Here is a 12,327-nt window from a genome sequence, read left to right on the forward strand (position 1 = left end):
GAATAGTTTGTGTGTGTGCATATCATTTTCTTTATCCATTCATGCATCGGTGGACATTTGGGTTGTCTCCATATCTTGGCTATTGTAAATAATGCTTCAGTGAACACGGGGATGTGTATATCCTTTTGAATTAATATTTTCATTTTCTTCAGATAAGTATGCAAAAGAGGAACTGATGGATTATGAGGTAGTTCTGTTTTTAATTTTTTGAGGAACCTCTATAGTGATTGCATTAATTTATATTCTCACCAACAACACACAGTGATTCCCTTTTCTCTGCATCCTCGCTAACACTTTTCTTTTTGATAGTAGCTATTCTGACAGGTGTGCAGTGGTTCCATTTGTTTTTGCTATTGAGTTGTATGAGTTCTTTACGTATTTTGTATATTAACTCATTATCTTGTCTAGGAATTGCAGATATTTTCTCCCATTTGGTAGGCTGCCTTTTCATGTTGTTGATGGTTTTCCTTTGCTGTGCAGAACCTGTTTAGTTTGATGTAGTCCCACTTGTTTATTTTTTATTTTGTTTCCTTTGCTTTTGGAGTTAGACCCCAAAATCATCATCAAGATGAATATCAAGGAACTTACTGCCAATCCTTTTTTCTAGTTTTATGGCTTCAGGTCTTACCTGCAAGTCTTCCATCCATTTGGAGTTAATTTTTGTGTATGATGTAAGATTATAGTCCAGTTTTCCCAGCACCATTCATTGAAGAGGCTGTCCTTTCCTTCGTGCGTGTTCTTGACTGCTTTGTGATAATTTAGTTGACCATATATTCATAGGTTTCTTTCTGGCCTCTCTGTACCGTTCTGTTGATCTATGTGTCTGCTTCTATGCCAATACCATACTGTTTTGATTACTATAGCTTTGTAAAATAGTTTGAAATCAGGGGGCATGATGCCTACTCCAGCTTTGTTCTTTTTGTTCAAGATTGCTTTGGCTATTTGGGGTTACATTGATAAGTTATTGAGCACACCAACAAGCTAGTTTGGAGGTATGTATATGTGTAATTTTAAAAAATATTTGTTAATTAATTATAAATAAACCCATAATGTGTTACCATAATTTTTTTTATGAAGAAGAACTATATTCTCCAAAACAAATTAGTGAGAAGAGTTCAGTTCAGTTGCTCAGTTGTGTCTGACTCTGTGACCCCATGGACCACAGCATGCCAGGCCTCCCTGTCCATCACCAACTCCTAGTTTACTCAAACTCATGTCCATTGAGTCAGTGATGCCATCCAACCATTTCATCCTCTGTCATCCCCTTCACCTCCTGCCCTCAATCTTTCCCAGCATCAGGGTCTTTTCAAATGAGTCAGCTCTTCGCATCAGGTGGCCAAAGTATTGGAGTTTCAGCTTCAACATCAGTCCTTCCAATGAACACTCAGGACTGATCTCCTTTAGGATGGACTGGTTGGATCTCCTTGCAGTCCAAGGGACTCTCAAGAGTCTTCTCCAACACCACAGTTCAAGTATCAATTCTTCAGTGCTCAGCTTTCTTTATAGTCCAACTCTCACATCCATACATGACTACTGGAAAAACCACAGCCTTGACCAGACAGACCTTTGTCAGCAAAGTAATGTCTCTGCTTTTTAATATGCTGTCTAGGTTGGTCATAACTTTCCTTCCAAGGAGTAAGCGTCTTTTAATTTCATGGTTGCAGTCACCATCTACAGTGATTTTGAAGCCCAGAAAAATAAAGTCAGCCACTGTTTCTACTGTTTCCCCATCTATTTGCCATGAAGTGATGGGACCGGATGCCATGATCTTCGTTTTCTGAATGTTGAGCTTTAAGCCAACTTTTTCACTCTCCTCTTTCACTTTCATCAAGAGGTTCTTTAGTTCTTCATTGTTTAAATTTTGTGACTTTTTAATGTCTGGCTTAATGGAAGACAGCTACATTCTCCTATCTGCTTCTGTTGTGATATGTTGTTTTGAAGTACATGAAGAAAATCAAGCCTCACATTTTAATATAAATGTATTTTTTAATATACACCCAAACTCAATGAGATATGATTTCTTAAGATTTCTTAGCTGCAATTTGGAATCTAAAACTGTATCAGTGAACTTTTCATGTTGTTTTCTATGTTAACATCTGTTGGTTTACCTTGCACTTTGATATTTGCTCAGCGTTCAAATGATCTTTCGATGAATTTGTCAGGGAGAAAGTGCTCTCCCTGTCCTATTCATCTGCAATCTTCTCTCCTCCCCATCTACCTTGCACTTTGAATGGATCTTTATATCCATGCATGGTTTTGTCGTGTCATGTATTGGTCATTTGGAAAATTTTGGTTTATTGAGTTATGCATATCTTTCAAAAGTTGTATTTCCATTATACAATACAAGAAAAATATCTCATTCATTAATCTCACCACTGATCATCAGAAAAAATCAAATATTCGGAACCTGTCAACCTCATGGTGGAGAATACAAGGTTTCCAAAGCTTTCATGTTTGCTTAAAAGGTGAAATTTGATCAGTGAAAACAGTCACATGTTTTCCTTGGATTTACAGCTCAGTTCATTCATTTTTGAGAGAGTGTCTGCCAAATGTCCACAGCTGAAAAGCCATGGTTGTCATGAAGCTGTTGCAGGAAGGAGGACCCCTTCCAGGGCCCGAAACTGGGCTCTTATCTAACACTGGGCTCTGGTCTAACACTCGGAAATGAATTGTCCGAGGAGACACATGTGCTGACAAAGCAAGAGATTTTATTGGGAAGGGCACCCGGGTGGAGAGCAGTAAGGTAAGGGAATCCAGGAGAACTGCTCTGCCACGTGGCTCGCAATGTCGGGTTTTATGGTGATAGTTTCCGGGTGGTCTTTGACCAATCATTCTAATTCAGAGTCTTTCCTGGTGGCGCACGCATTGCTCAGCCAAGATGGATGCTAGCGAGAGGGATTCTGGGAAGTGGACGGACACACGGTGTCTCCTTTTAACCTTTCCCGAACTCTTCCTGTTGGTGGTGGCTTATTAGTTCCGTATTCCTTATCAGGATCTCCTGTCATAAAACAACTCATGCAAAGGGTTACTATGGTGCCTGGCCAGGGTGGGTGGTTTCAATCAGAGTGCTTCCCCTAACAAAGCTGTCATGTTGCATGAAAAAAGTAACTATAACTCGGAGTTGTACAGGTTCTTTTTCTTGTAATAAAATTTCAGTAGTCAGTTTTTCCTGCTTTGTTAAGTGAATCTTTTTTGAACTGTGACTGTGTAGTGGTGAAGAGCACAGTAACTGCTAGTACAGTTGGTGTCATTGCTTTGAAATGTGCTCAGGCAGCACCAGTTTTGCTAACTACAGCTTTTGCATCACTGGTGCCAGTGTCAACACAATAGAAAAGGTAAATAGCTTCTTTATATGATAATTATGCAAATAGGTATGACCTTGCTGATCCTTGAAAGCATCCCGGGAATCTCCAGCAGTTATTGGGCCACACTGATAACTGCTCATCTACAGTAGTGTGTTAATGAGTGAAAATGATTCTTTACTCCCTAAAGGACATTATCTCCTGATTCATCCTGAGACAGTGAATTCAGCATGAACAATGTAAAATCATAAATAGGAAGCCCTTCCTATTTTTTATATTGTAGTCATGAAGTAATTCTCATTAGCAGGTAAATCTGAGTGTCAGGTTTGGCTTGGTGAAGCACCAGTGTTCATAAAATACCCCTGGGCAAGACTGCCAGGGTTAAAAGCATTATTACATACAGTATTTGGTAAAAATAGCTAACAACTGTATAGCACTTATATGTGCTAGGCCTTGTTCTAAGCATTTTAAATATACTTTAATTCTCACAATAACTCTGTAAAGTAGATGAATATAATACTCATTTTGAGATGAGGAAACTGAGGCTCAGAATCATGGCTGGTAGGGGACAGAGCTCCTATTCAAACTGAGGCATCCTGGCTCCCAGATCCATGATTTAAAAAAAAAAAAAAATGTATTTTATTGAAGTATAGTTGATTTACAGTGTTTCAGGTGCCCAGCAAGGTGATGCGGTTATACAAGTACACATGTATTGTTTTTGAAATTATTTTCCATCATAGATTATTACAAGATATTAACTGTAGTTCCCTATGCTATACATTAAACCTTTGCTGCTTATCTATTTTTTAGTTAGAAATCTAGCATTCTATTTATACTAGGTCCAACAAGTGGAATCAAAATGTCATAATTTTTTTAGTTAGGCAAAAATTCATAAGTTTTCTAAAATAGATATATTATGCATATTTATATCTATGTATACAAAAGCTTTTCTACTATACCTGATAAAGGCTTGAGAAAGAACATCAAAAAAAGAAGAGATGGAGAAACTGGAGAACATAAACTAAATGAAATGGGAGCACTGAATATGAAATAGAAAAAGTGAAACTAACTAGATAAAAGTAAAAGATCATCATGTAGTCCAGATGTTTTTAAGCATGACTGCTCATTAGAAACATATCTGGAGCTCTGGAGAAAAAAAGCAATAACTGAGCATTTGTATTTTTCAAAAACATTCAAGATAATTCTTATATGCATCTGGATTTTAAAAAGTAATTATAGGTTTTTCTGTTAGATCCTAGTTTTGGTGACAGAGAGTTCTGTTATTTTTCTGTTGACCAATCATGATACAGTGGTATTAAGTGAGTAATAGTTACATAATCACAATAGTAAAAGATGTTTATCAGTTTTCACAATCAATAGCCAGACAAAAAATAAAAGATAATTATAATTGTAAGCCATAATGGGAACATGACTAACGTAAAAATGTAAAATAATTATGTACAATTTGGGAGCATCAAGCAGAGTGATGTGGTAAGTGCATACATACACGTTTTCATCCACCCAGCCAGTCTATGTCTTTTCGTTGGTGCGTTTAATCCATTTATATTTAAGGTAATTATCTATATGTATGATCCTGTTACCATTTTCTTAATTGTTTTGGGTTTATTTTCTGTAGGTCTTTTCCTTCTCTTGTGTTTCCTGCCTAGAGAAGTTCCTTTAGCATTTGTCGCAAAACTGGTTTGGTGGTGCTGAAGTCTTCTTAACTTTTGCTTGTCTGGAAAGCTTTTGATTTCTCCATCAAATCTGAAGGAGAGTCTTGCTGGGTAGAGTATTCTTGGTTGTAGGTTCTTCCCCTTCATCACTTTAAATATGTCATGTCATTTCCTTCTGGCTTGTAGAGTTTCTGTTGAGAAATCAGCTGATAGCCTGATGGGAGATCCCTTGTATGTTATTTGTTGTTTTCCCCTTGTTGCTTTTAATATTTTATCTCTGACTTTAATTTTTGTCAGTTTGATTACTATGTGTCTTGGTGTGTTCCTCCTTGGGTTTATCCTGCCTGGACTTGGTTGACTATTTCTTTTCCCATGTTAGGAATTTTTCAGCTATCATTTCTTCCAATATTTTCTCATGTCCTTTCTCTCTTCTCCTTCTGGGACCCCTATAATGTCAATGTTGGTGTGTTTAATGTTGTCCCAGAGGTCTCTTAGACTGTCTTTTCATTCTTTTTTCTATATTCTGTTCTGTGGCAGTGATTTCCACCCTTCTGTTATGGATCCAGGTCATTTATCAGTTCTTCTGCCTCAATTATTCTGCTATTGATTCCTGCTGCTGTATCGCTTTAGTCGTGTCCAGCTCTGTGCGACCCCGTAGACAGCAGCCCACCAGGCTTCCCATCCCTGGGATTCTCCAGGCAAGAACACTGGAGTGGGTTGCCATTTCCTTCTCCAGTGCATGAAAGTGAAAAGTGAAAGTGAAGTCGCTCAGTTGTGCCCGACTCTAGTGACCCCACATGGGATTTTCTAGGCAAAAGTACTGGAGTGGGGTGATTGATTCCTTCTAGTGTATTATTCCAGAGAAGGCAATGGCACCTCACTCCAGTACTCTTGCCTGGAAAATCTCATGGACAGAGGAGCCTCGTAGGCTGCAGACCATGGGGTCGCTAAGAGTCGGAGATGACTGAGCGACTTCACTTTCACTTTTCACTTTCATGCATTGGAGAAGGAAATGGCAGCCCACTCTAGTGTTCTTGCCTGGAGAATCCCAGGGACTGGGGGAGCCTGGTGGGCTGCCATCTATGGGGTCGCACAGAGTCGGACACGACTGAAGCGACTTAGCAGCAGCAGCAGCAGCAGTGTATTATTCATCTCTGTTTGTTAGTTCTTTAGTTCTTGTAGGTCTTAGGTAAACATTTCTTACATCTTCTCAATCTTTGCTTCTATTCTTTCCAGAGATCCTGGATCATCTTCACTATCATTATTCTGAATTTTTTTTTTTTTTTTCTGGAAGGTTGCCTATCTGCACTTTATTTAGTTGTTTTTCTGGGGTTTTATCTTGTCCTTTCATCTGGGACATAACTTTCTGCTTTTTCATCATGATTAACTTTCTGTACTATGGTTTTTGTTTTAGCTTCTGTGGGACTGTTTCTTCTTGCTTCTGTGTGCCCTCTGATGGATGAGGCTAAGAGGCTTGTGTAAGCTTCTTGATGGGAGGAACTGGGGAAAACTAGGTCTTGCTCTGGTGGTCAGGGCCTTCCTCAGATCAGATCAGTCGCTCAGTTGTGTCCGACTCTTTGCGACCCCATGAATCGCAGCACGCCAGGCCTCCCTGTCCATCACCAACTCCCGGAGTTCACCCAGACTCACGTCCATCGAGTCAGTGATGCCATCCAGCCATCTCATCCTCTGTTGTCCCCTTCTCCTCCTGCCCCCAATCCCTCCCAGCATCAGAGTCTTTTCCAATGAGTCAACTCTTCACATGAGGTGGCCAAAGTACTAGAGTTTCAGCTTTAGCATCATTCCTTCCAAAGAAATCCCAGGGCTGATCTCCTTTAGAATGGACTGGTTGGATCTCCTTGCAGTCCAAGGGACTCTCAAGAGTCTTCTCTAACACCACAGTTCAAAAGCATCAATTCTTCGGCGCTCAGCCTTCTTCACAGTCCAACTCTCATATCCATACATGACCACAGGAAAAACCATAGCCTTGACTAGCCAGACCTTTGTTGGCAAAGTAATGTTTCTGCTTTTGAATATGCTATCTAGGTTGGTCATAACTTTCCTTCCAAGGAGTAAGCGTCTTTTAATTTCATGGCTGCAGTCACCATCTGTAGTGATTTTGGAGCCCCCAAAAATAAAGTCTGACACTGTTTCCACTGTTTCCCCATCTATTTCCCATGAAGTGGTGGGACCGGATGCCATAATCTTCGTTTTCTGAATGTTGAGCTTTAAGCCAACTTTTTCACTCTCCACTTTCACTTTCATCAAGAGGCTTTTGAGTTCCTCTTCACTTTCTGCCATAAGAGTGGTATCATCTGCATATCTGAGGTTATTGATATTTCTCCCGGCAATCTTAATTCCAGCTTGTGTTTCTTCCAGTCCAGTGTTCCTCATGATGTACTCTGCATAGAAGTTAAATAAACAGGGTGACAATATACAGCCTTGACGAACTCCTTTTCCTATTTGGAACCAGTCTGTTGTTCCATGTCCAGTTCTAACTGTTGCTTCCTGACCTGCATACAGATTTCTTAAGAGGCAGATCAGGTGGTCTGGTATTCCCATCTCTTTCAGAATTTTCCACAGTTTGTTGTGATCCACACAAAGGCTTTGGCATAGTCAATAAAGCAGAAATAGATGTTTTTCTGGAACTCTTGCTTTTTCCATGATCCAGCGGATGTTGGCAATTTGATCTCTGGTTCCTCTGCCTTTTCTAAAACCAGCTTGAACATCAGGAAGTTCACGGTTCACATATTGCTGAAGCCTGGCTTGGAGAATTTTGAGCATTACTTTACTAGCGTGTGAGATGAGTGCAATTGTGCGGTAGTTTGAGCATTCTTTGGCATTGCCTTTGGGATTGGAATGAAAACTGACCTTTTCTAGTCCTGTGGCCGCTGCTGAGTTTTCCAAATTTGCTGGCATATTGAGTGCAGCACTTTCACAGCATCATCTTTCAGGATTTGGAATAGCTCAACTGGAATTCCATCACCTCCACTAGCTTTGTTTATAGTGATGCTTCCTAAGGCCCACTTGACTTCACATTCCAAGATGTCTGGCTCTAGGTCAGTGATCACACCATCGTGATTATCTGGGTCGTGAAGATCTTTTTTGTACAGTTCTTCTGTGTATTCTTGCCATCTCTTCTTAATATCTTCTGCTTCTGTTAGGTCCAAGCTTTAATCCAATTGTCTGATGATGGGTGGGGTTGCACTCCCTCCCTGGTAGTTGTTTGGCCTGAGGCGACCCAGACCTGGGGTCTGAGGGCTCTATGGTAAGGTTAATGGCAAACTCCAAGAGGGTTTATGCCAAGGGGGACCTTCCAGTGACCCCCGTCCCTATGGTATGCCCCTGCCAGCCCACGCCTTCACAGGAGGCCCTCTAATACTAGCAGGCAGTTTTGGTTCGGTCTCCTGTGGGGTCACTGCTCCTCTCCTCTGGGTCTTGGTGCATGTACAGTTTTGTTTGTGCCCTCCAAAACTGGAGTCTATTTTCCCCAGTCCTCTAGAAGTCCTATAATCAAATCCTGCTGACCCTCAAGGCCAGGTTCCCTGGGGATTCCCAGTCCCTATGTTGGATCCCCAGACTGGGAAGCCTGATGTGGGGTTTAGAATCTTCGCAACAGTGGGAGAACTTCTTTGGTATTATTCTTCTCCAGTCTGTGGGTCACCCACCTGGAGGGTATGGGATTTGATTTCATTGTGATTGCACCCCTCCTACCATCTTGCTGTGGCTTCATTGTCTTTGGACGTGGGGTATCTTTTATTGGTGAATTCTGGCATCCTCCTATTGGTGGTTCTTCAACAGCTAGTTGCAACTTTGGTGCTTTCACAGGAGGAGATGAGCACACGTCCTTCTACGCCACCATCTTGAAATGGAAGTCAGGTCCATGATTTTAATTCTGTCCTACACTGTGGCTTTGCTCGGCATAATAAGGTTTGGAGAAGAAACTAAATTCCTAATGACTCAGTAATAGTCCTATTACTATCTGTAACTTTGACCCTGATGCTGGGAAAGATCGAGGGCAGGAGGAGAAGGAGGCGATAGAGGATAAGATGGTTGGATGGCATCACTCACTCAATGGACATGAGTTTGAGCAAACTCCAGGAGATAGTGAAGGACAGGGAAGCCTGGAGTGCTGCAGTCCATGGGGTCACAACGAGTTGGATGTGACTTAGCAACTGAATAACAATCTGTAACTTCTGTAATTTGACAAAAAAGTCAGATATTCTTTTGGGGAGAAACTTGTAATTTAATTAATACTCACTGACTTTTAAAAGAGCACATCCTGCAGGTGGGGTGTTTTTAAAAAATGTTCTCTACCATTTGTATCCAGAACACAGTGGTATAAACAAGCCTCTATACTTGACATCACTGGAGCCAGTGTAACACTGTACTAGAGGTGTGGCTCTTTGGATCCACATCAGAAACCCAAGGGGTGCTTGCTTGGTCTAAGTATTGATGCTTAGGCCATGTCCTGGACTCAGCTGAGAATCTCTCAGGGTAGGTTCTGGGAATCTACATTTTAAATAATTTAATAAGCACCCCAAGTGATTTGAATGCACTGTAAAGTTTGAGAATCTCCATTGTATATGTGTGTGTGTGTGTGTGTGTGTGTGTGTGTATATACACACATATATTAAAATACACATATATTTTAAACAGCTTTATTGAGATATAATTTCCATTTAACAAACTGTTTACCCATTTCATGTAATTAAATGGCTTTTGATATATTCAGGTATGTGCAATTATCACCACCATAGAACATTTTTTATCACCTCAGAAAGAAACGTCATACCCTTTATCTACCATGCCCCATACCCCTGTCCCTAAGCAACTACTGATCTACTTTCTGTGTCTACAGATTGCCCTATTCTGGACTTTGATAAGAATGAGATCATATAGCATGCCACTTTTTGTCACTGGCTCTTCCACCTGGCAGAATGTTTTCAAGGTTCATCCACATTGTAGTATGTATTAGTACCTCATTCCTTTTTATGGCCAGTATTTCACTGTGTAGATATGCCACAGCTTGTTTATCCATCCATTGATGGACATTTGGGTTGTTTCCGTCTCTAGACTGTTATGAATAATGCTGCTATATTCATTACAGGTTTCTGTTTGAACATAGGTCTTTGTGTGTCTTCAGTATGTATCTAGCAGTACAATTGCTTGGGTCATTTGGTGATTCTAGGTTAAACTTTTTTGAAAAAGTGCCAGAGAGTTTTTATTCCCAATAGTGAAGTTTCCTCCACATCCTCCCCAGTGCTTGGTTATCTGGCTTTTTGATTCTGGACACCATGATAGATATCTCATTTTGGCTTTTAATTTGCATTTCACTGATGACTACAGATGTCAAGCATTTTTTAAATGTATTTATTTGGCCATGTGTATATCTTCCTTGGAAAAATGGCTATTCAGATCCTTTGCCCACTTAAACATTTTTTTCAATTGGAGGATAATTGCTTTACAATATTGGGTTGGTTCCTACTATTCATCAGCATGAATCAGCCATAGGTATACATATGTCCCCTCCCTCTTGAACCTCCCTCCCATCTCCCACCCTTCTAGATTGTCACAGAGCACCTGATTTGAGCTTCTTGCATTGAGTTGACTTTTTACTATTGAGTTGTAAGAGTTCTTGTATATTTTAGATAAGTCTCTTGTAAGAGACATGCTTTGCAACTATTTTCTCTCTGTGTGGCTGTCTTTTCACATTTTTGATGGTATCTTATGAAGCAAAAATACTTAATTTTGATGAAATCCAGGTTATGTTTTTTGGTTTGTTGCTTATTTTTGGTGACATATCTAAAAATTCTTTGCCAGGTCATGAAGATTTGCCCCTATATTTTCTTCTTAGAGTTGTATAGTTTTTAACTCCTATGTTTAGGTCTTTGATCCATTTTGAGTTACTTTTTGTATGTGTGTGTGCCGTAAGCATTTCATTCTATGTATAGATATTCTTGAATTGCTACAAATAGTAAAGTTGAAGGTGTTCCACCTCGTATAAGTTCTGCTTTGCTTCCTATGTTTGGCTAGATTAGTCTTACAAAAGCAGAAATTCACATATAAATACCCATCCTATAATAACCTTTTTTCAAACTCTCTTGGTTAACTTTTTTTTTTCTTGGTTAACTTTTAAATGGACCACCATTGATATGGACATAGATGCCAAACAAAAGCCAAGTTGAATCCACAGATGTGGAACCCACGTAGACTGAGGGCTGACTGTACTATGTCATTTTATATAAGGGATCTAAGCATCCTTGGATTTGGGTATCCGTGTGGGGTCCTACAAGCAGTGCCCTGTGGGTAACTGTGATTTTCTTAAACGGTAAACTCAGCTTGGGGACAGAAACAGGAGAGGCAGATTGTATAAACTGGCTAAGAAACTCTTAAAATTTCATCATTTCATTATTTTAATTCATTGCTGTGAATGCCCACATGATTATACACGTTTAGATCTTATTTGGGACTGTCTAGTTTGGCTGACTGGGGTATTGTCTGGTTTTTCTGTGAGAGATTAAAATAGTGATAATTCATTGCTGTGGGGTTTCCCTGGTGGCTTAGGCTGTAAAGAATCTGCCTGTGATACAGGAGACCCAGGTTCAACCCTGGTTCTGGGTTGGGAAGATCCCACAGAGAAGGAAATGGCAACCCACTCTAATATTCTTGCCTGGGAAATCCCATGGACAGAGTTGCCTGGTGGGCTACAGTCCATGGGGTCACAAAGAGTCAGACAGGACCGAGTGACTTAACACAACACAAATTAACTGCTTCAAGCAGAACTCTGCAAGATTTTGTCCATACTGATAAGAGAAAATGTTAATACTCTTAAATATAAAAGCAACTGAAATGAACACTCCAGCTGAACAGGTGCCTGCACTCAGCTGAATACAGCATCTTTAGTCTCCTGCAAGAAAGGGATGTTATTTTTCTTTGCCTGTGCGAGGCACAGTGACTGAAAGTACACTGAACAATTAAACTGTCCCTCCAGACAAACCCTGGAATGGTCCCCAGCCATGGATTCGGTCCCAGATCTTACTTCTTTGACAACCCTCGAAGATATGACAGTGATGATGACCTTGCCTGGAACATTGCCCCTCAGGGACTTCAGGGAAGGTAAGACCCTACCTAGTTCCTGTTAAGGGGCATGGCTAGGGGGCTGAAGGCCAAGCCAATGAGATAGATTCAAACTAAATGGGGGCAGGGGGAGGGTGGTGCAGAATGTCTACTTAAAACCCTGGAGCTGGGAGGTGAGGCAGACAGAAAAAGGAGGGGGAAACACCTGTGTAGTGAGATTAATTGCAGCCAGAGTCTCCCTCCAGGGACCATGCGCTTTACCATGACAGCCC

The 12,327-nt window shown here is 40.5% G+C and overlaps 1 protein-coding gene across 1 annotated transcript in view; it reads left to right on the forward strand.

Annotated features, from left to right (window-relative positions):
• The window catches only part of GPR137B (G protein-coupled receptor 137B), a 63,842-nt gene that overhangs the window by 41,495 nt on the left and 10,020 nt on the right, over nt 1-12,327 (forward strand). The window contains 1 exon segment of the mRNA XM_019954140.2: nt 11,970-12,094. Coding sequence (XP_019809699.2) covers nt 11,970-12,094 — 125 coding nt within the window.

Source organism: Bos indicus, chromosome 28, assembly GCF_029378745.1.
Source record: "Bos indicus isolate NIAB-ARS_2022 breed Sahiwal x Tharparkar chromosome 28, NIAB-ARS_B.indTharparkar_mat_pri_1.0, whole genome shotgun sequence".
NCBI lineage: Eukaryota > Metazoa > Chordata > Mammalia > Artiodactyla > Bovidae > Bos > Bos indicus.